The sequence below is a fragment of the Centrocercus urophasianus genome, unplaced genomic scaffold (genome assembly GCF_019232065.1).
Source record: "Centrocercus urophasianus isolate 14NV4802_14NV808 unplaced genomic scaffold, USGS_Curo_1.0 seq_34, whole genome shotgun sequence".
In the NCBI taxonomy this organism is placed as follows: Eukaryota; Metazoa; Chordata; class Aves; order Galliformes; family Phasianidae; genus Centrocercus; species Centrocercus urophasianus.
The window spans coordinates 4,664,326-4,691,219 of NW_024884911.1; the positions used below are offsets into that span (position 1 = coordinate 4,664,326).

The 26,894-nt window shown below is 45.9% G+C and overlaps 1 protein-coding gene across 6 annotated transcripts in view; it reads right to left on the minus strand.

Moving 5' to 3' along the window:
• The window catches only part of RAPGEF1 (Rap guanine nucleotide exchange factor 1), a 76,640-nt gene extending 49,864 nt beyond the window's left edge, over positions 1-26,776 (minus strand). For 2 of the 6 annotated variants that reach the window (XM_042831051.1, XM_042831049.1), the window contains exons 1-3: positions 26,694-26,769; positions 25,005-25,246; positions 45-194 (exon numbers count right to left, since the gene is read on the minus strand). In XM_042831051.1, coding sequence (XP_042686985.1) covers positions 45-194; positions 25,005-25,023 — 169 coding nt within the window. In that variant the 5' untranslated portion in view covers positions 25,024-25,246; positions 26,694-26,769. Of the gene's footprint in view, positions 1-44; positions 195-6,500; positions 6,696-25,004; positions 26,404-26,693 lie in introns of those variants that run through there. The other 4 variants (XM_042831054.1, XM_042831053.1, XM_042831050.1 and 1 more) reach the window with 4 other exon arrangements.
• Positions 26,777-26,894: the final 118 nt, after the last annotated feature.

The window sequence follows — 26,894 nt, forward strand, 5'->3', positions numbered from 1 at the left end:
TTCTCTAGTGACCGAAATACTTCAGCCAAAGACACTGAACTTACCTTTAGCTTCCTTATCAGGAAAAGTAAGCAGTTCTGCTGTACGTTTCATTTTTTCTTTTATATTATTTGGGAATTGGCTGCACTGGCTGCAGTGAGTCAGAACGACCCAGTCCCCACGTGCAGCACTGCTCCACCTCGTTAGCATGCAGACTGCAATCAGAAAATGCCGCTGAGTCAAATCTAGCACCCCGAAGCTAAATGCCACACTGCAGCATGAACACCGCTCCTAATACCCAGAAATCACCTAACCACAACTCGAGGGAAAGAACCTCTGCTGGTCCCCCCTCATGGCTGTCTCCCCTTCAGCTTTTACCAGGCAGGACATTAAGACCCTGCTATTAACACCTTCACCGGAGCCAAAACTCCAGCTAGTTAGGTCCTCTGGATCAACAATTTTGCAGGCACGCTGTTAATGGAAGCTTCAGTTCTCATCTTGTCTGGCTGCAGACCCGTTCCCCGCTTACAGGGTTCTCAAAGCTCTCTTTGCAGTATAGAGTCTCCTGTTCAACGCACTGGGGAGGGAGGCACCACAAACACTGGTCACTGCATTTAAACCCAGAGGTATCAGGTGGACTCTGAGGAATCACTGGTAGCAGCTGGCACCCCAACTTAGCAACAATTTACGTCACTGCTTTACATCCACAGGGGGATCTCCTACCCTTTAAAACCTCTGCGGCTCCACAGTGTTGAAGGTCACCACTGAAAACAGCGCCTGGCTGCCCTCATACACCATAAAAAAGTAATTGTTTGGTACACGATGGGAGAACTTTCATACATGTGTAGATATGCAGGCTGAGAAAGTCATGGCTCAGGCTTCATTTTGGAAAGGACAGGCAAACAGTTAAAATAATTAATCTACAGGAAAATTACGGTAGCAGCAACAAATTATGTCTGGCTCCTCCACGTGCAGCAGCAAGATCCAAGCTGTTTGTCTGGGGGGAAAATACCCTTGCTCCTTGCTTGTTTACAGTGATAATTCAGCCTTGTAGAGGCAAGAAAGCAGGAAGGTTTCAGAAGACTGCAATTTCCATTTCCTCTTCCCATCAGCCATCTCTACCCAACTTTGCTCAGCAGTGGGTGCACAGCCAGCAGCTTCAGAACGATGTGTTGCCCATGAGGAAATCTATTCTTCTGCCAACAGCAGATCCTCTTCACTACTGCCACCAGCCCACCCACTGCCCTTTACCTTCATCCCCTTCCATCACATCAAATGCTGAATCACTTGCATGGCAGCACTCTGAGAGAACAGAGACTTGCAGAGCCAGGAAAGGAACAAGTGGAAGCAGAATGGGAACTCCTCAAAATAGTACTATCGAGGTATAACAGCTGCCAGATGCAGAAATAAAGGTTATTGTTTGAGCAACCCTGTTAAGACCTATTTTGACAACCACACATTCGTGCAGCTTTTTATTACTGTCCTTACAACTACAATAAGCATTTTCCAGATCTCATCTGCTCGTAAGTTTCTGATGCAGCTGTAGTTAACCAAATGAGTCACAAACTCATTCTCTCAGACTCAGTTGCAGTTGGCACTTAAAATAGCTCTCATCTTTTTCCAAGCACGTTGCAAGCGCATCATCCTTAAACAGTTGGGTCTTAACTTTGTTTGGCTCATCTGTGAAGGTGAAGCAACTTGCCTAAACAGAGCATATAGTCAGTCAATGATTCAGGTGCAGAATCTCTCCATTTCCAAACATAAAAATCACGCTGCAAACCTCGGTCCCCCTCCCAATATTCATGAGTCAAACTGTGGAGCTGCTGTGATCGTACTGGACTAGATGACCTTTAAAGGTCCCTTCCAACTCTAAGGATTCTATGATATTCACTGAATGCCAACAGACATTCAGCATGATAGGCTTTAGGGTTACCAGGCAAGCATTATAAATAGAGTTTGCATAGTAATGAATTCGGATGAAGTGGTCTCAAAGAAGCTGCGCTGAGATAGGAAGGTATTTTAGATCAAAGCTGCAAGCAGCCAAAGCTTTTACAGAGGAGGGCTAAAACCTGCCTATAAAAAGCACAGCTGTGCAAGGCTGCCTAGGTTGGTTACCTCTGCTTTTAAAAGCTCACTTACTTCATCCAGTATTCATTCAAGTACATAGCATGCTATGCCTGTCCAGTTAAAAGTTCAAACAGCACAGCATGCCTTCACTGATCAAATTATTTGATAATGTACAATGAGTAGAAAACAGAGCCACGACAGAGCTCCAGACACTTCTGTCCCTCTGCACCTTCCTGCCTGTCTGCTGTAACCAGACTCCTTAAGGCAGCATTGATGCTGTTCCTGAGCTTGGGAATCTGCCCATCAGAGACTGTTCTATCAAATTACTCTCTCCTCCTGTTGATGAGGAATTGGCAGAGTTTCGCGGAATAACAGCACCAGCCTCCTGAGCTTCTCCTTCCCTCCGATGGCAGAAGTGGGATACCTGTATATACACTTCTACAGAATCCAAATTAATAAGATGAATGGGAAAAGGCAGGGTAAGAAGTTGGATGTAGTGATTTCAACTGGAATGGGGAAAAAAGACACTGTTGTATCAAAGCACTTCTGTCACAAAGGAACTTCCCATCCCCTCCTATTTCATCCGTCTGGATGCCTTGCTGCTGCACACCACCGGAAAAAGAAAAAAATCCCTTCAAAATTACTTTACCATGGATTTGAATTTCTTAGTTCCTGACTGGGAGTTTTCATACATCACCTGCTTCACAGCAAGTTCCATTCCCCTATTTAAAAGGCTCCTGTGCTTGAACATGTTCCAGCTGTTGAGTCACGGCCTTGCATGGCTCTGAAGCCCATCTCCCCCAGGTCAGCACGTGCCTGGGCTCTGACCACACACCGACCTCAGGAACCCCCTTTAGGGTGTGCACTGATGGCCCTGCTGCTGGCCACACTGCAGGCCCACAGCCCAGCCCCACAGCACGGCCCTGCTGCTCGCAGTGTGCTGGCAAAGTTGGGTGTGATGAGGAAAGAACTGCAGATTGCAAAGCAGACAGGAATAAGAGGCACAAAGAAAGGCTGATCACTGGTTTGTGTGCCTGTGTGTGAAGGAACTAGACTGCTTAGGGGAAAGCCAGCAAGTCAAAGCTCTGTGTCTGCAGCACTGCTAGCATAGAGAAATGGTTGTTTTCCACTCAGGTTCAAAAAGCCACTAGAAACTAAAGTCAAAACACACATGCTGGTGAATTCCAGCAGCCTAGCTGGCAGCATACTGCTCAGTCTGAAGTCAAAGTGAAAGCTCAGCACTGTGCAGAGCTTAGAGCAGAGAGCAGGCCATCTCCCACCCGCAGCTGAGGGAACCTTCGGAGTGAGAAGGAAACCCCCATGTCTGCTTCTGGGCTTGTGGAGACGTTGGTGTGCTGCTCAGTGACAGGCACAGCGATGCACTATTTGACAGTTCAACTTGGCCAGTGTTTGCATCATATCCACCAAAAATGAAAATGTACTTTTTTTTCTTCAGCTTCAGGATACAGTATCTTTTCTATCCCACACCCGAAAAAAGAAACCCTCCGTCCTCTCCCATTCTGTACGTGTTCACACGCAGCAACCCTGCAGCTTTAGAGAGAGAAAGCCTTTAAAAAAGGGGGCTAAAGTTCACTTTGCAGCTTGAACTGATTCTCAAGGCTTGTTACAAAGAATGAAGAAGTCTAAAATCTTATCCAACAGCCCCTTTTAGAGGCCATTTGGGTCTCTGATGGATGCAGGCATTTAAAAGCTACCAGATTAAAAATAACAGACATTTCTCCCCATGTCATAATGAAGCTATGGTGTACAGTTTTAATCAACTGCTCCTGCCATTTGTGCCACGAGTCCTTTGAACACAAAGGTGACTTATGTAATGAATTACACAACAATGCCCATTAAAATGGCATTTGTTCCCCGGGGCATAGCTTGATCATTTGTGGAAGACAAAAGGCAAGTTGCAAGGCTTCAACTAAACCCTTGCTGACAGGGACTTTAAGGGTTCAGAAGCAAAAGGGGAAAATAATGAGATATAGTTCAAAAGGACTTTTCTGCTGAGCCTGCCCATTGGGTGCTGCAATGCAATGCAAAGGAAGCAACAGCGATGGGGCTGCTGCTCTTGGTCCACTGGACCCAATTTTGCTGTCAGAAAAATGAGAGGACAGTTACATCAGAACGGGCAGATGGGTTCAGAAGGGCGTCTGATGACAATCACAAAACGTTCTGCAAGGCACAGATCTGTCAAGATATTACATGAGTATTACTGGAGATCCACGGAGAATTAAAGGAATAGAAAAGGAGAATTCCATTTACGGCTTTCATGCCTGCCATGCCCAACTCAGCTCTCCTTGACTTGGCTTTCTGCTGCATTTCATGCCCTCTTTCTCCAGAAGCCCTAGGGATGGTTTAGCATCTAAAGATGCTGACGTGTAGCACTCTCATGATGCTGCACGCTCTCCCAAGGATGAGCTGCTGTCCTGAACACGCAGAAGACAAGGAGAATATTCCTTTCAGACTTCTGAGTGTGTTATGGGCGCGCTGCAGGAGCCTCAGACCTACCACTTCCACCGGAGCAAGTTTGCTTTTCTCAACCTTGTCATCACCCAAAGAGACTGAAGCAACGAGAATTCACCCAGAAACAAAAAAACCCAAAAGCCTGTACTGGGGATTCAGCAAGAAAGAAAAGGGAGGGTCCCATGTGGAGCAGGAAGCTCGCCCACCCTAACCTTTGTACCTTAGGTGGGGCTGGCTCTGAGCACCAAGGCCCTCTTCAGAGAATGTTTGCCAGGACAGCTGCCAGATTTCGGAGGAAAACGGCAGAGGAGGGGCAGCTGAGGATCAAACAATGGTTCCTGAGCTCTGAGGAAACTTTTCCTTTAACATCACGTCACCTTGGAAGCAGCCAGCATTTGGAAGCGGAAAGACCGACTGCCCTTTTTCTATTTTGGCAACATTACAGTGAATGAGCATAACCCAGCGAGCATTAATGATGTGCAATGACAGCACACAAACTTCTATGGAGAAGGGAGGCTCAGTTCGCTCTCAGCTGGCCAGGCTCTGCTCAGTGACTCACAGGCTTCATTATTTTTTATGCCGCCCTCTGGGGCCTCCAGAGGAAGCAAAACATTTTTATTTGTCAGAGAGCACATTTTTATTTAGATTTTATTTATTTACTTTTTTTAGGCATCCATGAATGAGACATCTCCAGCTGCAGCAACCTCATGTGGAAAGAGCTCACAGTGCTTGCAAGGGAACTGGGAGGCACACAGGGCATCTTATCGATACAGCCACATTTCCCAACAGCAGCAAAGAGGGTTGGATAAGTCAACAACTTCAATTTTATGGTGCATTAGTGGTACAGCTCTTCTTTCTTCCACTTTCATGTTTGGAAGCAAATCTTCAGAAGAAAAGATGCACTACACAGACCAGCACGGTCAGAGCAGATAGAAGGGTGACCTCCTGGCCCTCTTTTAGCCTCAAATATTTCAGAACAATCACTTTGAATGCAGACAAACTTGGAATCCCTGTTTCTGCAATGCTACCCAACGGATTACAGAAGGAAAACAAAAAAAGGGGACAGAGCTACAATTAAACAAAGCAGGAGGGAACTTAGAGGAGCAGAACTTCGCTACCCAAATGCAGTTTCTCCCAGCAGACCACAGCTAGCTTTGAGACTTCTTTTGAAAAACACAGCATAATACATTGATAAGTAGCAATCAAGACTTCTGCTCTGCTTTATCTGAAAGAGCCACTCCAGCACTTCGGTTCCCTATCAACCCACAAGCAGAAATGCTGCCATTTACCAAATCACGAGCAAACCTTTGTGCGGCATCTGGTGAGTCTCTGGTAATTTCCTATTTAAGTACTGATTTTGCACAGCCCTGCAAGCCCGAGAGAACTAATGGGATTACGACACTGGTAACTCGACTCGTCGCTCCCCTGTGCCAACAGCACTAAAACAACAAAGAGTCAAGCAGCCTCCAACATCAACAGGACCGCTGTGCTCCACGCTCACCCTGCTCCATACATAAAAACCACTGAGGCTGCTAGCTAAACAGCTCACTTGAAACTGAAAAAACAAATCCAGAAACAGGGCATAGATTCTGCATCACTTCAGTAAGCAGCTCAGAACACAGGAATCACAAAGGTTGCAAGGGAATCTGTGCTCACCAAACATGACTTAATATGGGGTCCGTGGGCATCCCCACTCGTCTAACAGCTCTATGTGGATACAGGCATGACAGTGATTCAGACATCTAAAAATAAAGTCCTGCAGGCTCAAGTATGCCCGCGCGCTACCTGAGTCACCCCATGCTGCAGGGAGCGCGAGCCACAGCGAAATCATTTCATTCACTGCTACTGCAGCCAAGCAAAAAGCCTGGTCACTGAGCCTGGCTTAAGCTCTTCCTCCCCCTCCTCTCCTCTCGTCTCCTCTCTTCTGCTCTCATCTTACATTTAGACTCTTTCCACGATAAAAAAATCTTTGCTAGACTTACGTCTCAATTGTACGGCTGTCAGCTTAGAAGCTCAGACCTGAAAGATTATAACCCAGTGTTGCCAGAGCTGTTTATCCATCTCCAAGGTGACAGAATGTCGTCAGCGGCGCTCTCCAGGACAGCGAGCAGAGCCGTGTCATTTTAGATGCTTTGGGGAAAAGCGTAATTGCTCACAACCTGCCTGCAGGTTCATAGCTGAAAAACAAGGTAGTAAACGAGTCTTGAGTTTGCATTTGTCCCACAGCACCAGATTTGAATGGAAAAAAAATTCCACCTTCTTTCACCTCTGAGAATAACTTCAGCTCTCATTCATTAGGTGACAGAAAAAAAAAAAAAAGCTGGCTTGGCTCTGACACCATCTCCAGTTGCTTCGGTCATTACTAATTATAGTCATTTTATTTTTGACCTCTGATTGCAGATTCTTTGCACATGCAGAGTCCATTGCACAGCTAACCTCTGTTTTCTGGGAGTAATTGCATACACTGCCCAAAAGGCACTTCCCACACTGCTCCAAGCTGAGCTCAAGAAGTAAGATCAAAACACGGAAAATATTTGCTTGAACATGCTCGAGTTTATTTTCCTCCTTAGTGAGTGCCATAGATTAAGGGCAGCAGTCCAGGTGAGAATGTGAGGTAAGCTCTTTTCCATGGACGCTAAGAGATGAGCTAACCTCTCTGCAAGGAAGCCTCATTCCTCACTGCTCTGCCTAGCACCGTGTCCCCAGGGCTCAGCTGCTGAAAAGCAGACACTCAGCTCCGTAAGATGAAACATGTCTGCACAACTCCAGAGCACCATGCTGGGGGCTCACATTTCTGCAGAAGAAATGTGAATTTCAGGAACCAGGCCAGCACCATCTCCTCCAGCAGCACTGCCACAGCAGTGTAAACTTCCCTAATATTGCTTACTCAATAAAACAAGGCAGCACAGGAGGGCTATGCAAATCACTCAACTTTGAAGCATCCTGTGCTCTTGCCCCAGAGGGCCAGCTCTCTGTCTCCACGTACGCAGGCATGTGCACACAGTGATACAGCAGCACTGCAGGTGTGAAATTTCTGATGTAATCAGGTCAGAAGCTGCTTTTACATTGGAGCTGTGCTGCTTACGCAAAGGGTTAAGAAGCTGCAGGCCATATCTTTGGTTCTGCACCCCATTCTGTAACTGATAGGATCTGCAAACAAACCACCATTTTTATTGCCTGCCCACAGGCAGTAGGAAATTCTAGTCCTCCATAAGCACAATTTGAAACATCAGTGCCTCCAGTAAAGGGGAACCGAGATGTTAACTGAACGGAGCAGAGCAGGAGGAAGAGGAAATAGTGGCCCTCATCTTTGTCAGTTGTAGGATTAGCACATACCTCGACCGATACGGCAGGAAGCATAAGGTACCTTAAGGAGCCCAAGTCAGATGTCTCCCTTTCACTCCACTGCACACAAACACTATATATTGCATTCGCAGTAAACCATTATTTGTGTCAACCCTATTTCATCCTACCTCCTCTGGCCCAAATTAAACACCCCCTAGCTGCACCTCTCCTACAAACAAAGGTTTCAAAGATACAGCTACCAAGACCTGCAGCTCTCCCTGCTCTTCTCAGCAAACCCAAACTTTAAAACAAACAAACAAACAAAAAAAAAAAAAAAAAAAAGAAAAAAAAAAAATACAGAGCAGCAAACTTGTACAGTTTGGACAAACCCTACCAGATCTGTATGAGCATCAGCAGAAGCACTGCAGGAATCTGAAGAAATACGCGCTGACTGCAACACCCCCCAGCCTTCTGAAGACTGGAAGCCTCACTAGCATGGAAACACTAGAATTTCACTTGTTAATTTAGTGCTGAAGAAGCAGCAGCTATTTCAGAGTGATGAGGCTGAAAACCCACTTAACAAAGGGACAGCTGAGCCTTAGCTCTCTAGAGCTCAATTCTTTGCTCGGGTGCAACATTATTTCTTCTATCACCCTGGCTAGCTATTTTTAAGCAGTCACTGAGAATTAGCAGAATTGGCCCTACTAAGAATCAGTTTCTAATTTTTAATGAGCTTCCAGTGTAGTGATACAGGAAGTCAGCTTGCATTTCAAGCAGAAACACCTTCAATGCTAACACTCAGCAAACGGGTGATAGCTGAAGGGAAGTAAACCAAGACCTGTATTTTACCAAAAACAAAGTTGAGCCTTATCTCAGCATCTCTTTGCACTCCATGCTGAAACAATTCTTTCATCACCAAATAAATCTTGGTGAACTACCAGCTCTGAGTGAGACCTCACCAACCCCTTCCCTATTGCATCCTGAGCAGAGTGCCATTGGGGTTCAGAGGTGAGACCCTGCCTCACACACAGACCTGCCATGGAGGCACAGGCCGAGCGCATTCCAAGACTATGATCCTCTGCATGCAAAAAAGTGTATTTCCAAACCTACTGCCCAGATTCTGTGGCAGAGAGACTTAGGAATTTATAAATAAGAAATAATTTTCGACAGTACTTCTATTTAATTTTGGTTTTGTCAAAACAGCATAAACCACAGTGACCAAAGCTATTTAAATCTCTGCAAAACAACACGCAATCGTCTGGCGATCCTGCTGCCCAGACCTGAAAGGTGAATCAATACCAACTGCAGTTGGAGATGCACTGAGCAATATTTGGGAGCTTGTTGGGTCCATCTGGAAAACAGCAAGCAGCCTGCTAGGAGAAAGCCCAGCCTGCACGGCCTGAGGGTCCCTGCTGCTCCTTGGGGTAAACCCGGGGCTTTGTCAGAGCTTAGCATGATTAACTCCATGCTTTTACACGTCAAACCCATTCAGTAACCTACTGATTTCTGCAGTGTGTCATGGCAGTTGGCTTCTAAAAGACAAAGGCGTGTTTAGCAAAATATCCTTGGTGCCACTGTTACGGGGTAAATACCTCTCAGACCTTCTGTGTTTAATGCTGCCACCTGATAATGCATGCCTACCCTGGACAAGCTGCAGCTTTGTTCCAAGGGAAACTTTATTTTGCCCTTGCCAGAAATTGAGAGCTTTCAGCTGGGCCCAGCCAATGAGTCAACAGAATGACACTGCAGTACGGTGACAAGAACTGCTGCAAGCCATCCATCAAGTGATCAGCAGCCCGCCAACACGTGACCCATGTACATTAATACCATTTTGCAGTATAAGAAGCATCTAGTGGCAGCCTAGTTAAACATCATAGTGTTACAACTGCTGTCTAGTATCATAAGCTAAAAAATACTTACAGCTAGGACGGTCTGTTTCTAAGACTCTGCAATAAGGAAAATAACGGGGATGTGGCACTGGCAGTCCATCGACCTTTATATTTTCTCTGTTCTTACTTGAAAACTCACGGTGTGTGCATGAAGAGGAAGAAAAAGAGCAGAAGAGAAGAAGATGGGGCACTGCTCAGCAAACTTTTTGCTTGGAAATCTTCCCTTTCCTTTCTACTCCATTTACAGATCTACCCAGCATAATCAACTTGCTCCCTACCCCAGTTAAGCAGGTAAGTATCCCCTGTGTACGCATGAACTCTGCTCTGCAGCTCAGCAAATAACTCTCAGCTCCATCCACTTCTGAACCGCTGGTGTCTGTAGAAGAATGACAGATGGAAAGGATCTTTCCTGCTCCATTTCTGGCAACGCTGCAGTCGGGAAAGTCTTTGAACTTACTAAATGTGCCATCACTCTTCATCAACCTGAAAAACAACTATGCACCTATTACAGACTGCAAAACGTGAAAATGTCTCCAAGAAATGCTGGAAGAGGCATGTGACTTGGGAAAACCTGCATGATAAATATATATAAAGGGCCCCAAGTTCCTCCACAGAAGATCCCTGACAGCCTCTATGTCTCTAAACGCTGCATTTCCACGTCCATCCTGATAATAAACACAAACCAGAGATCCAAGAAGCTCCTAACAAAACTGCCTGATTGCCATTTTGCTAAAAACAAACAGAACTACCCCGCAGCACTGTATATAGCAGTCACAACATTGAATTATGGAGCTGAACCCATTCATATGGAAACTCTGAAAGAAGAATCCCAGCTAAAAACCTATAGAAAATGCTTCCCTGACTTTAATACATCAAGCACATTCAAGTTAATTTGCCATTCACTGCAGAGAACAGAGCGGATGAAGAGCTAAGCTGGTTTTCTGGCAGCTGTAGGAATCCATACTTCATGGAAGATCACTTGAAACTCTAATATACTCGTAATTTATCATGATAAAGAGTATTAACATTCAAAGCCATAAGAACCTTCCAGTTAGACTTCAAAATGAAAGGGCTTTTCCAACCAAGGAAGTCAACTGAAATCAAGGGGAAGCTTGGGAACTCAACTACCATATTCCCAACTGACTTCCTATAATACATGGTTTTACTTTGGAAAAAGACTGTCCACTTGCAAAGTGGACTGAGCTAATTAGAAGCCAAACTAGAAATGCAAGGAAATACTTGGCATAATTCTCATCTTGCAGGAAACTGTTTCTCAAAGACAAAAAGATAAAGTCCAGCTCTGCTGAACGGAAGGGGCTGCCAAGTCTCCACGGATGTTTCTCTTGCATGCACTCCCCCTGCCACCCTCCAGCTTGCTCTCAAAATTGCTCACATTAATTTATTCCCCCCCCTACCAAAGACATCACAGCTCTTAAGAATGTTTTCATTTTCTGTTTCTTAAAAGGATGCCCTTGTGTTACCATAAGGAATAAAGAAACCTGAAGAACTAAACGTGCTCCTCAGCAACTTAAAAACAACATGTTCTATTGTAAAGCAGAAAATCCTGTTTGGTGCTCTCCTGTTAAGAACCATGCCTGCATTTGCAAAACAATCCAACCCAGAAATGCCAGCTCCACTGAAACACTTGGCAATTCAAGCATTCAGTGGGAGACAAGTCAGCTGCAGACTGAGCAGGAGAGCTGTAGGCTTAAATTTATGTGTTAGCCTGAACCTAGCTTATCACCAAGCAAGCATCCTTATATGTGGGATACACACTGCCAGCCAGCAGGAGGCAAGCAGTAAACAGCTGGGCAAAGCTGCCCAAGCAACACTCTATCAGGGACAGAAACAACCAGTGCTCTCAGCAAATGAGCCTGTGGAGTCAATCTCACCACCTACAAGAAACTCTCCAGATGTAGCAGGATGAATGCTTACAGGTTTTTTTCAACATCTCAAACTAAGATCCACTGCCTCATACCCTTTATTAGCTCCCACGACAAAATACATCGGGATTTGGAGGCTCCAAAGCTCCTCCTAGTAGAGACATAACCCCATTTGTTTTCTAAATTAAGTCTTCCAAGCTTATTGCATAAAACTAGCAGCCAAACCAGAGCCTAACAATGAGATATCTATTTTGGAAAAATATCTAGAGGGAAACAAAAAGAAACTGAACTATTTTCATCTAAAACACCCATAAATCACTTTATTTAGATTACAGCTTGGGGTCTCACTGATGGGATTTCTCTTCTGTTTCTGTCATATCAGCATCTGCTCTCTTCACGTGAAACCAAAACCCTTCTCAAGGACATCAGAGCTCGTTCACACTCTTGGACCACTCACATCCCAGAGAATCTGCCTAGTTCAGGTAGCTACAAACACACAACATCCGATCGTGCTGCATTACTGTACAAAGAGACAGTCATCTCTAGGGCAAAAGGTAACAGCCGAGCACGAGAAAAACCACAAAAGAAGAAATTATAGACCAGATATGAGAGCAAACTACCCTGCTTCCAAAGCATGCTAGAGGCTATGCAGAGTCCCGGGAGAGCAGATAAGAATTCAAACTGAATTGTACAGATCTGAAATACAGATATATCATGATATCATATATATATATATGATTTTGATATGATATGATATATATATATTCATATATCATGAATATATCATATCATGATATATTCCAGGGCATGAAGAGCTTCAGAGAGCATTGCTGCTTCAGGACAATTTCCATCACCTTAATTTACATCTGTTGGCCGACTGTTCACAATTTTCTGTTACCTTCATGCCAGTGTTACCATTCTACCTCCACGGAAGCACAGCCCAGAAAGGGAATTCCAGAGTTCAGGCCCATGCTATTGCTGGATCTTAAAAATCACAGCAAAGCCATATTATACAAAAGAGCACCTGCTGGGACCCGAGGAGAACCAAGAGAAAACAAAACAAGGAAACCAAAGAAGGAAACAAAACAAACAAGGAGAATCCTTAAACAAACAAAGACCATCTCTGAAATCCGCTCAGTCCATCCACGTAAATGCTGCTTGTTTATGATGATCTTCATTTCTGAGCTAGTTCTACGTTTCCGAGATGTGTCATTTTATCTTAAAAATACGACCTACATTTGAATTTCTATGTAAGAGCACAGATGCACACAGTGCTTTGCATGTTAAATATGTGGCTTTATTCAGGCTTACATTTCACACGTGCCCATTATTTCAATAGTTAATCTGTTCTGACATTGCTTATTGTTACAGGATCTAAAAAATAAGGGAGAGCCCATCATTAAGAGTTTGATAGCAAGTAGGCTATCTTCTGAGGGGCTCAACAGACAGGGAAGGAAAAAAGGCTGCCCAGCTGTCAGTCAGACTTTTTAATCAGGCTGAAACAGTTTGTTGCTGAGAGGGGCTTCAATCTCTCCAATCCACACTGCCATTTCTCACGCTGCTTTCTTAATTAGCAGCAAGTGGACAACAGCTGTCAGTAGCCCGGAGGCCAGAAAGTTATCAGCAGCAAGAGATGTGTTAGGGAGAGAGCTGTGCATGGCGAGCCCTGCATCAGTCCATATAGGATTCCACAGCCAGAACAGATGCTGACACAAGGCCCCGTACAGTGACACCAAGAGGATGCTCTTCCCAATGGCTTTGGGCTGGTTGCTTTAACATATGACTAACAGCTTTCTTTTTTGTTGTTTTTGTATTCCTGTAACAGGAAAAGTTAAGCTGAGAATAGCAGGAAATGGGAAGGCCATCCTAATGTCCTGATGGAAATACATGGGGGTCAACTCAAATGAAGTCTTCAAGTCTGCTCTGGAGGTTCTGAGAATAAAAGTTGAAATGCTGGGAGCTGGGGGGAGATGTTTCACTCGCTTGGGAGAAATCCTAGCTGAAGATACAAACTTAATCAGAGGCAACTACAAGCTGTAGCCTGAAACAGCATAAAAAAGAAAAACTCAACCCAGTCATCATCATTTCTGGTTTAGACCCCTCTGAACGTAAGTCACTGCTTATGACCTTCTTGCGGCATCTCCAGCACGGATCAAAAATAGATTTCTGTCCTAAAGAGGAAATATTGTCTGGTCAAACCTACTGTGCTGTTATCTGACAGCTCTCAGCTCTGGATGGTGGCCTGACTCAGGCTAGGAGATTGCTAAGGAACAACAGCTCCCACCATCAAGTCTCTCATGGAACCTACCTTGCTAATAGAAGCAACACGAACTAACAAAGAAATGCTTTTCCATTTCAAAGAAATAAAATAATAGCTTCCCTGTTGGACGCATTGATTGCTGTAATTTGTGGAAATGAGGGAAACTAAATGCAATTTGTCAGTGATCAAATGCACTGTTAAAATTGCCCGATGCCCATGTGTTAATGAAAATCTGCCATCTCCCTAACAACCACTCGAACCTCTTCAGGAAAGGTGGGCTTCTTTCACATTTGGCTCTAACCTACTCAGAAGGCATAAATTTGGAGCAATTTTCTGAAGCCTGTCTGGTAGGCTTTAGTTCTGGCACTTCTAAATATACATCGGCTTTGTGAGCTTGAACCTACACAAGGGAAGCTGGGCTGCAGATGGAAGCATTTCCCCAAGCTGCCAGTAGACCAGCAACACATTTAAAAACCCTCATCAAATTAAGTGCTTAATTACACCTCAGACTTTGAGACTCTGGAAATTAGGATAATCTTCTGGGAAATTTATGAGTCTTCTGCAAAAGAAATTACAACATACAAGCCAAAAAAAGCAGAGAGCTTGGAGAGCACCATCCCATCAAAACACACCTTGTGCTACATTCCTCACCCTAATTCCCACAGAACGTTTGAGGTGAGATCCTCAATTTAATTTCAGATTCTCAAGACTCAGGGAAAAATTAGGATCAGCAAAACTAGAGAGCTAAATCACGTAGAAAGTTGTGCAACTTTTGTTGAGAAGAGCTGATGGAAAACTGGCTGCCTAAAGATGTTCTCAGACTTGACCAGGTGAGCGGACCAGAGGCAGGGTCACAGAATACACAGCTTGCAGATGTACTGAGCACAGCCTCCCACATCTGGCCAACAGATCCCAGCTACAGCCTTGCCGGCCTGCTCCGCTCCTCTAGGTGGCATGCTGTGTGCACACAACATACCTGCACCTTCCTACAAAGTGATGCTGTGCTATGCAGCGCTGTGTCTGTCACTCTCATCAGCCAGCAAGACCTCAAACACCTTAAAAACGTGATGCGAGATCCAACTGAAAGGATCCACAGCTCTAGCAAGAAACTGAGCAGCCAAAAGGAGCCCGTGGAGTAGACACCATCTGATCAAAGCAGCAGCTTAAATCTAACATTAAATGAAACCAAGGTGGAAGCTGTACTTACTGTTCCCGCCTCACTGCATGCAGCACTTTTCATCACCACCCATCACAGAGCAAAAAGGACAGAGTAAATGCTTGCACAATGCTCCGAAAATATAAAGCTCTAGATAAACTCAAAGAAACTATTACTCACTTTCCTTTCTGATTCATGCAGTTATTACATCAAAGGAAACGGAGTTTTGTTTCTCAAAATAATCCAGGACATCCCACATTTCCCACTGCTACCACCCTCATGAGCCACGTTCAGCACCAAGAGAAACTCCACTGCCCGTCCCCTTGCTGTGAAACACGTAGCACTATTTGGGGACACATCCCTACCATCTCCAGAACAACACTGCTGAGTCAAAGCCTCATGACACATCTGGGCAGGATGTGCTACAAACATTGAGAGTGTATGTGGGAGAAAACTAAAAGCTAGGAGAAGCAAAAGGTGGTCAGAGGTGACAAAGCAGAAATGACATCCTCGTGTCAAAGACAACAGAAAGAAAAGCAATTGCAATTCAAACACAGAGTTCAATGGCAACATGAAGGAAGTACTGAACCGTGGGCTGGAAATATCTCAGAAGCTGAGCTAGGGAAGCATGACACTGAGTCTAAGCGTGTAAGAGATCAACTGCAGGTGAAAGCTGTGTAACTGAGTCTGGCTGAAAGCCAGGCCAAGGAACACCAGCGCTAGGAAATCCTAAAAGCCATGGAGCCAGGAGCACTGCTCACAGCCACAGAAGCTGCTACATCAACTCAGCATGGGATAAATGAAGTAAATTTGTACCCTGGAGCAAGAGTGTGGGGAGTGTCCAGACAAGCCCTTACAAACATTAACCAGCCTGAAGTTAAATACCTCTCAGTAAACTATCCTCCAGACTTTGACACCGTAAGAACCAGAAACTTTTTTCCAATATAAAATACTAAGGCAGTGAAAACATGAAAGCAGTTATTGATTGGGTTTAACCAGATTTGAGTGCAGATCATTTGACAGCAGATCATTCGAGCTCATGCTGCTTCCCACTGATCTTAAGGCTTTCACAGGACTTTTCTTACAGCTCGCTCACGAAGAACAGCTGCTCTGGCAATTGCTGAAGTTAGCATTACTTCCTGCCGCGAAAAAAAAATACCATCCATATATCTCAGTACAGAAACCCAGACTCTCTTTAAAACAAGTCATGATAGGGTTTACATATCAACTGGCTGTGTGCCACCGACACTCCCTTAAACACTGGTTACACCCAGCACACGCTCAATATGATATAGCTGAAAGGGAAGATGTTTTATACAAGTTCCCAGGGTAAGGAGCTCCTGAGAAGCAGCAATCTGGGACTCGCATTGTTCTAATGCAGGAATAAATATCTGAGCCCAAACCATATTTCCACCACTGTCCCAGATTCACACATGAATAAAACCCATCTGAGCTTTCCTGTTACGCTCCCCATGTTCTGCACCAAGAAGAAATCCCAGCATCACGCAAAACTGTAAACTGAATTGGAATTGCTGCAGATTTGGTTTTAACCTCTCAATAACGTTGCTTGTAGCAGCAGTGGGGCTGACTGCCAACCATGGAGAGGTCTGAAACTCTGTCAGTGCTGATGTTATGCTGAACACAAATGTTTGTGAGCTCTTGTACAGCCACACAGATCTCCTTGTCTAGCAGCGCTGCCCACAATGAGCTGCAGTGAGACAGGGTGTGAGTACAAACATTATTGTATTAATTGCATCTGTTGATTAAAGCAGCCCAAGAACAGCCTTGTTTCAATTGCTGGCTTTATAATTCAGTACTGAAATGCTACTATAAGTGTTAGATGGATGAGTCAACAGATAAGACACAAAAGCATTTGTAAAGAGCGTCTCACTGCAGTGATCTGACAGGCTGCACAGCTACACAGAACAGTGGACTTTACTGACACAGCTTGCTCATGTATCCCTGAACTTCATTTTTCATTCCAGTCTTCTTTTTTCTTTTTTCTTCAAACTTTACAGCCAAAACTGAGGAAACACATGCACTGCCACCTCTGTGCACAAGAAAGATGAGCAAAGATGCACGTGCAATCTGACCATAGTGTCTAACCCTGCCTTTCAAGCTAAGTCTTCTCAATGAGGAGTTTGCAGCGTTTCTCCTCCGCGTCTGGAAGCTTTGCTTGACCTTGAGGAGAGAAAGAGCCTTCAGCCCAACAGGGGAACGCAGTGCTGGTGGACCAGCCCAACACGGACACAGCGCAGTGCCTTTCTTTCAGTCTCAATTGAAATCATTTCTGCCACTCCACGTGAGGTCAGCAGCTCCAGGCTACCAAAATGAACGGCACGTCCAAACTGATCTCTCCTTCATTCAAAACCACCTGCAGCTCACCTTCTTAAAGCTGATGTTATTCATCCCAGGAGAAGCACGTGGCATAACCCACCGATCAGTTCTCATCTCCTACGAGGTGCTCACACTTGCAGCTAACAGACAGCTCAGCACGGCAGAGGCTTTATTTTCCTCCTTGCAGGAGGTGTCACAAAGCACTCTTGTGCAGGCCATGCTTTAAAACATTTCCCATCGTAACGCCACAGCAAAGAACAGGTCTGCATGATGGCACTTGGCACCAGCTTACCTGCAAACACCTCGTGCCATTAAGGTCCAAAGGCACACATAGGGCTTACAGCTGGGAATTCCTTACCCGGGCTGGGCTGCAGTTCCTGGTATCTTCTTGCACAGGAAAACGCTGTGCAGGTTCCTTCTCCAACGTAATTTCCCAAGACAGGATGACAACAAAGCAAAAACAGAACAGACAACAGAGAACAAGGACAAGGACTCCGGTATTTACCTCAAAATGCACAAAAAGCAAGCACTAGCCACCAGCCTGGCTGCTGTTCTGTTAAACATTTGTCAGGGATGAGATTCAAGAAGTGGGTGGCAAAGCGAGACAGTGCTCCTGGTGCCATGAGTGCCACGGCCTCCCTGCCCCTGCTGCCTGCTCCAGTCTCCCTGCCACACTGCAGCCCTGCAGCCCAGGTCACCACTGCCCTGCACTCTGCCACACTGGGCACCAACACAAGAACCATTCCCCTCTCTCACAGCAGTCACCTTTTCTTCTGCAGAGATTCACAATCAGACGTGTCTTTCATTTGCAATTATTGTGCTAAAGCAAAGGCAGATAAATTGCCTCCCAGGTTTCATCCAGCAGCCAACACAATTACTGCAATACCTGCAGCTTGCAGCAGTAAACACAGCAACATCATGATTATGGTTTCTCTCATTTTCAATTTTGCAAAATATGGAACAAAAAATAATAGCTGTAATCTCAAATAGAGTTCTCCTGACAAGCAAATTACTGAAACTTGAGTCAGAAATCACTCTTTACCCATTGCAAAAGAGTAACCCTGGCAATTCTTCTGGTATGATTCAGGATAAAGGGCATTTTACAGCTGTATGAGTTGGAATATTTTGGGAAAGAGAGATGCTTTCAATTCTTTCTGGTTCATTTAACAAAATCTAAACATCAGAGCTTAAAATAATCCTGATGGACAAAGCGGGCCAGGCCTTCCTACCCAGTGCAACATAACCACACAATGCATCAGAAACTATTCCATATCCCCTCCTTTGGTGAAATAGGGGGAGGAAGAAAAATAAGCCGGAGCATTTACACAGAAGAGCAAAGCCTCTCTACCCAGACCAATTTGTTTTACCCTGGAAGTATCGACAGATGAGTAATGAAAACTGTGCTGCAGACACAGACCCCTCTTTAAGCAGCATCAGTTAATAAACCACAACCACAGCTGCAAAAATATTGAGGAATTTAACCACATGACCCCTTCAAGGGCACCGGAGGACAGAAAGAGGAACCCATTCTGTGATTTGTTACCATCCCAAAAGCCAGCTCCACAACATGCAGCATCAACGCGGTGCTCCTGTTCTGGATGTGAGAAGGTTGAATAGCTTCATTAAGTTTATGCTATTGAGCACAATCATTTCTTGCATTCCTTCGTTTTCATGTTATGATAATGCTTGAAACATGATACTGGGTTGCCAAAGATGTGAAGTACCTCACAAATTAAATGATTAAAATAATAATAATAATAATAATAATAATAATAAAAAAACACCACAGCCTGTGAGCACTCCCCATGGGGTAAGCCACAACACTGCTAACCTTGCAGCTATTTTGTGTAAGTTACCAGCTCTGGACCCCAGACTCAGAGCCGGACCCCCATCAGCAGCCACGTTAACACAGCCTGCACAGAATGGCTTTGGAATCAGTCATGCTTTCACATGATGGGGGAATTTTTTGGCTACTGCCAGCAGGGCTCCATTAGAGCACGTGATCCATAGCTGCCATCCCACGTGTTATTATTTACACAAGCTGTGAGTACTTGCTGAACTTGAGAAGCATCAAAACAATGACATCAGCACTCACCAACCTTCAGATGTGGCTTTGATTGATGCTAGTGCAATTACACACCTTGCTGCTAGAGCTGCTTAGGATCTGCAGACAAAATGACCTGCCAGCCATCATCCCGGGTCCCTGGCATTCCTCTTGCATCACCTGAACTTTGACCAGGACAAGAAGTGTAAAACACCATCCTGGTGGTAACCCTGGACACAGACAACCCTGAGCAACTGCCAGGTACGTTGCTGGTTCACTGAACAGCCCCAAGAACCAGGCAGCCCCAGGCAGTGCTGAGCACTATGCCTGCACTGGGCACGGATGGCCACGATCCCTCACATCACTTCCCAGGCTGCCAGCCAAACAAAAGCCAAGGGAGAATTTCATGCATCTCACTTGCGGTACACCTGATGTCTCCAAGGAGCCCTAGCTGTATTACAGTGAAATGTACACCTAAGATTTGAGGTCTGCTGAACAAGGCTGTAATTCAGGAGAAAACCTACGAGTAAGAGCTGCCAATGTATATTTAAAGCATTCCTATAACTGCTTTCACCCGAGACAGACGGGAGCACAAACATCTTTGTTTAAAGTCTATCTGGAAACGCACAGTCAAGAAGCCCGACCTCTCTTCACACGGTTCTCATGAGGTCATTTGCCACTTTTGCTGTGATACTTTAGCATTCACCCACCTTCCCTGTCCCTGTCTGCCCCTCTGATCCACCCCCAGAAGTCACACTTGAACCAGCAGCACCAGCTAGCACTTCTGGAACGATGCTGGATGGCCAAATGGAATACAGGACGGCAGCATCTTCCCTTCTGCCACAATACAGGCATGATTTGCAGTCTCTTCCTTCTGCTCAGTCTTCTTCAGAAAACATACAGAACTTTAGATCAGCAAGTCCTCTGAAAAATGACTCGGTCTGGCCGTAGGCCTAAGAGTTATAAGGAAGGAGGATGAGCAGTCATGTTTCTATAGGAAAAGATGCTACCAATTAAGCCTCTCCTGCATCTGGCTTCAGGCTTAACCTAAGATTCCATTTGCCTTTTCCAAGAGTATTTATACAGACAGACAATGCTCTTTATTAAAGTCCTCATAAATTCATAGGTGAGCACTGACACTGTTGGGAAACCTTCCTGGTTCCTCACACTTACTATCCTTGTCTGCGTGTCATTTAGTTTAGGGCATCTTCTAATCAGAAAAGCAGGATCTGTACACACATACACAGAAAAATCATTTAAATGTCAAAAATATCCAAAAATGGGTATTTCTTTGCTTGTGAAAGTTTTAGCACTCATCACTCCTGGTGATGAGACCCAGGTTGCGTTGGAAAGTCAGGCAAACAGTGGATGGAAAACCATCTGTGTTTTATTTCCCCATGCACAAACAATCAAATTTATGTGAATAAAGCCAGAACACAAAAGAAAAGGGTAACGTATCACCCAGCAAAAGCTGTTCTAAGCAGTGCTGTCCTGTTCTGCGCTGCCCACCAGCAGGATTCACCTAACACAGCTGTCTGGCATTGGTTGCAATGTACTGTGCATCCAGAATGAAAATATTGATTCCCCTGCATGCCCTTTATTAAACGATGTTTGGTTCGTAAAGGAAACTTTCTAAATATGGAATTAACTCCTGTGGCTGTTCTGTCCCCTCTGTGTCAGTAAGGACAGGACAAACTGGCAGACTGGGAAGCACAACAAATGCAGCAAAGGGTGAGGGATGAAACAACAGGCATTGCAAACGCTCTGCTTTGCTACCAGCCATTGAAGACTACCTGTTCCTTAACCTTAAGGCTCTGCTGATGCTTTCCCTTGTCTTTTCAGAAACCTATGAAGAAAAATGTCATTTATTCTCTTTCAGAACAGAATTATCCCATGTTGTTCGTCCACACGAGACATGAATTGGAAGTTTATTTGGAATACAAACCACCTCTTCTCCTGTTCCTGTGCATATCCACTTCTCCCTTGCTCTCAGCACAAGAGCACTGTTTCACAAACTCCAAGGAAGATGAGCTGCAGTATCAACGTAATAGCAAACAGAGGACTTGAAGACCTCTAAGTGAAATAAACAAATAAAAGAGTACCAACAAACTCATCCACCAACCTTCTTGGGATGCTTCACATAAGCATCTATGCGTATGTGGGGACACCATTTCTTTTTCACAGAGACAAAATCACCCCCCCCACGAGCATCAGAATCACCCACCACAAGGAGAGATCAGAAATGCATTTTTAGAACAGGTGCTCCACGCCAGCTAACAGAGCTGTCAGTGTGTCACTCTGCAGCAATGTAACAGCAGAAGTGCAGAGCATTCCTTTGGCAGCACGTCCCAACCTGCAGCTGAAATTCACCTTCTGCCTCTGTGCCTTCCAACGAGCTCCCATGACAGCTGCAAATTGCCTCCTCCCCGACACTTTCCTCTTCTTGTCCTCTCTTTGCCTTTTCCCTATCCACTCTATGGACACACAACACAGTCCACCTTATTTTGGAATAAATCAAGGGCTAACCTATGTTTAAATAAGACCCATGACTTTGCATCACTGAGAAAGAGAGTTGTTAAGGCAGCAGCTAAAAAAGCATTACAGATGGACTCCATTCCCTGGGATGGAACATCAGATTTCCTCCACTCACACAACACTGTGCAGTAACTGAAGCCATGAAAGCCATGCTGGTGGACAGCAAATAGGGAAACACTCTCTGCAGGTGAAACTGTGATGAGAGTGGATGCCCCATCCCTGCAGGCATCCAAGGCCAGGCTGGATGTGGCTCTGGGCAGCCTGGGCTGCTGGTTGGTGACCCTGCACACAGCAGGGGGTTGGAACCAGATGAGCATTGTGGGCCTTTCCAACCCAGGCCGTTCTATGAGAGACATCAGCACAGTGCTGTGACTGACAGTGACCTTCCACATATCCCTGCGTGCCAGAAGGTTAGCAAGAGCCAGTAGGAGTTACCCCCACACAGAGCCACACAAACAGATATATTTAGTCACTGCGGTTCAAGGAAAACCATTGCTTGCACTGAAAATAAATTTAGCAATTGTTTCCAGTTTCTGCTCTTTCATTGACTAAGGCACAACCCAGCTGCTGTGCATTCCAGCAGACTTCAGCTGTCCTTCTTCCCCACTCCTTGCCCACTTCCTTCTTACAACTGCCATGAATACCTCAGCCTCGCACCATTCCTCCTGCAGGCTGCATTTCTGCACACATCAGAGCTGATGCTGCGCAGCACAACACCTGTCCAACCTACACTGACTTACCCAAAAATGCAAAATTCCACTCTCTGTACCATTTCCTAAGAAGTACTGAATAGCAGTCATCTTGTACTTCATATCTGCATAGAACTAGATGGGACTGTTTACACTCACGAAACAAGCTGCAATAAAACACACGTGGGATGCTGCTGTCTGAGCAGCCTGCAGCAGGAATTGCAGCGTGAGGAAGGAAGGATTGGAACCACACTGCATTCAGGACTGTGCACTGACTCTTCAGGAGAGTTTCATTCTCAGACTCCAGGATAAAAACTCCATAGGGTGTTCTTACTTGGTTTGAAAACCACCACTACAGAAACCGCTTCTGTTGGCCAACTGCTGAAGTTCCAACTTGAAAGCCTTCACTTAGACTCAAAAATACAGCACAGCAGTGAGGGCACAACCAAACCAAGACAGAACTGTGTCTATTAACTCACCTGATCCTCAACTGAAATAACAAACACGGCAGAGAATTGAGTGGGTGTAGAAAAAACCCCACATATTCAGGATTATTTCTGGGCTAAGATTGACCCAAGAAATGGCTGCAGCCCAAAAAACACCCTTTGCAGAAATAAGATCCCAGTAAACCACACGTCAAGCATGATTCTGAGCAGTGTAAAACAGCATGCAAGGCTGCACATGAACAGCACAGGTCCCCTAAAGATGGGTAATGATCTGTCCCTGGGATTGTGCTACTTTCCTTAAGAACAGGATTCCTCCCTTGATGTTTATATTACAAACGCCGGATGAGACTTCAGAGGTGAATCTGCTTATCAAGCAAACACATATCAGAAAAAGGTGAAGACAACAGCATTCTGGTCTGCTGGGAATACCTCCAGTTGGGTCCTGAGCTGAACAGAGACAACTGACTGCACTCCAGGCAGCTGAATGCTTGGAACAGTGGTCTCAAACAGCCCTTAGCAGATGGCTATCGAAAGGGCAAGCTTACAAGGGATGTGAAAAGCCAGCAAGAAGTCACAAGATGATGATGGAAAGCACCAAGTAGAGGAAACGTTCAAGATACAGCATCCATATGTCTTTGGTTTTAATAAAGGGCATTAATGAACAGATACTCTGTGGAAAAGCCTGTATTTCAGACCTGACGGTGTCTCTCTGCTCTCCTATTCTCTCTGTACGACGCAGAATTGTTCAACTCCCTGAAGCGTGTAATCCATCAGGTAAATAAATACAGGAATTCACGTATTGCCATGGTAACAGGAAAACCAAGCAGAATCTGTGGCCTCCTCTGCTTTCTTGGCAGCCCTGCTTTGGAAGGAACAAGTATCTTCTGTAAGTGAAGACCAAAATTACAGATGCATCAGTTCTAGAGCAAAGAACAACCAAAGGCCGGATGCTGTCCTTCCTCCTTGGGTCAAAGGGGTTCTGTTTTCAGAAAGTATTTGGAAGTCTGGCTGGAGCCCGAAAAACAGGGACTCTAGAACTGCTAAAACTGAAACACAGCGCCTTGTTCTGCACTACCAGATGGATCCCCTTCACTCCAAAGCCGTGCTATGAATCACTGCACAGTGGCCCTTCTGTTGAGCGCAGAGCAGAACTGAGAGGCTCCTGAGGCAGCCCCGTCCTCCCCTCCCTGGTGGACAGGAGCTATTATGTATCATCATTTATTTTAGTATTTTATTAAGTGTTGACAACGTGTTTCATTTAAAAACCCAGGGAGGTACATAAGATCTCTAGGGATCTAACTCTAATAATATTGTTGTAGCCCCACAGCCTGGCTAGATGACTGCTTTCTCATTCTGTATGAATATGCAGATAGTCAAACCAAAGCTCCAAACCATTCCAAAGCCATTCAAGAAGACACATTATCAGGCAACAGCCTCTTTTATTTACAGCACAGTGGGTCCTGCTTGTCTTTCGGTTCCCATAAGAAAAAAACCACACACAAACATAAACAAGCAGATCTCAGATCTCACAGCATTTGTTCCATGACTCCGCATCCTTTGTTCTACCACTGTATACATTTGGACAAATATTATCCCAGAATTACTGCAGTATTACAGGCTGTGTTTATACATTGACCCTGTTCACCAAACTCTTTGTGTCAGTCATAAGTTCCAACACTCAAACTGTGACCTAGAGCACTCCGTACCAAAGCAGCTGCCTTCCAGCCCTCCCTCCCTCATTTCCCCATCTCTTCTCCTCCAGCTTATACTTAGACTACATTTTTTTCCCCTCTCTTAATAACACCCTGCTTAAAGAAATGCAAACACAAGCAGTTGAAAGAGCACAGTTCCCCAAATTTACACTTTCTCTTATTCAGCAAATCACCACCACGCTCCGCACCCACTGCAGCACGCCTCCGCGTTAAGACTTCACCCACGGCATCTTCAAATCTGTACACTGACCTGGGCACGGATCCTGCATGATGTCTTGAGTTTCTTCACTGGGAGTTGAGTGTGTTGCAAGGCCGGGTCTCCTACGCTGCGCAGCGTTTGGGTTTTGTGTGGTATTTTTGGCCTTTCTGTTCTATTGTACACGGAACCGCACCGCGTTTGTGTGTGTCTACAGAGTCATCTTCCAGCGTTTGAACTCTTCACGCTGCTTCGCTGGGGTGGAGCTCTATTTACTATTCTCACAGGGTTATTTACTGCACGCGAATAAACAAAACGTAATCACTTATTTTTCACATCTGCAATTACTGGCTATAGAACTGTCAGCATTTACTAAAGCCCCTTCTAATGGAAAGTTCACTTCTAATGGAAAGAAGTGGCCACTGGTTCAAAGCTGGCCCCAGCTCTATGGGTGCTGCTCACCCCTTCCTTACATTGTTAACCCGCTTCCAGGAGGAAAAGTGGCAGTGATGCACCAATAAGCATGGAAAAGAAAGAGCCAGAACCCCCCAAGCAAAGCGTTACACTGCGATGCTATGTAAGGGATGGTGCATCAGATTAACCTCTGATATTTCTGGAACAGCATCTGTCCCATGATGCGAGGCACACTTGTTAGACAGTGACTGAGTGCTGAGAGCTGGAAGCACGCCTGTGTGCCGCACCGCCTGGAGCTGCTCCTCCCTGGAGGCTGCTCCAGAACCGCAGCACAAGGGGCTGCCTTCTTGTACAGCACAGCACAAACCAGGATTGAGTGATCAAAGCCATGGAGGGCTGCTCCGGGCCCTGCTCCTCGGAAGCAGGGATCTTCCTAAAGCACTGCCTTGGGAAGCCCCAAGTGCTGCACTTCACACGTCTGACTCACACTGCTGCAAGGCCCTGCTAGGAAAGCATCGAGCTGCTCCTTACAATAAGAGACCACCAAAAAGCATTGTTTTTTCCTCTACTAATTAAATGCGACGTAATTAAACCAAATAACTTCAGCGCCTGATTTGCTAAGCGGTAATTGAGGCTTTCACTGTACTGCAATGGGAGGAATGGGGGCACCTCCAGTGACAGCTGAGAAGCACTGCACGGTGTGTGCTGGGTGCTTCCCCAGCTCATGGAGAGCCCCAAAAGGGGCAGCTGCAGCCGAACCCTTCCCTGTGCTGTCTGCCCACAGATAAGCCTGTTCCGATCGTGCACAAACACCGGGGAAGTTGGAGAAGTTGCCATTAATCACTGCGTGCAGGGCCCGAAGCGCTGCAGCTCTGCTGTGATGCTCTGCTATAGACCGAAAGGACGGTGCGAAAATGGGGGGAGGGGGGCGAGGGGAGAAGGAAACAAAACAACGGCAAATAAAAGGAGAAAGGAAAGGAAGAAAAACGAAATAAAAAGGAGAAACGGACCAGAGGACACAAAGCCTGAGGAGATAAAAGAAAAAGAAAAAAGGAGAAAAAAAGAAATCCAACAGGAAAATCCACCAGGAAACCAGCGAGGGAGCGCGGCACTGCTGCGGGGCTCGGCTCGGCTCGGCAGCCCTCCCCGCCGCCCGGCCTGACAGCAGCCCCAACCGGCCCAGAAGCCGCCCGGCCCGCCGCCATCCCCCGCCCCAGGGCCGCGCCGGGCCCGCGCCAAGCAGCAGCGGCAGCGGCTGCAGCTCCGGGCCGCAACACGGAGGGCGGGGAGGAGAAGCGCCGCCGCCCCGCCGGGCCTCCCGCCGCTCACCTGCTTTCTCGATCTTGCCGGACATGTCGGAGCCGGGGCTCGGCGCTCAGGCCCGGCCGCGCCAGGAGCCAGCGAGCGGCCGCGGCCCCGCCACTGCCGCCTCCTCCCGCTGCCGCCGGCCGGCCGCGATCCGGGAAAGGCGCCGCGGCGGCCCCTGGGGCTCGGCGGCAGGCAGGCAGGCAGGCAGCGCTCCCGCCCCCC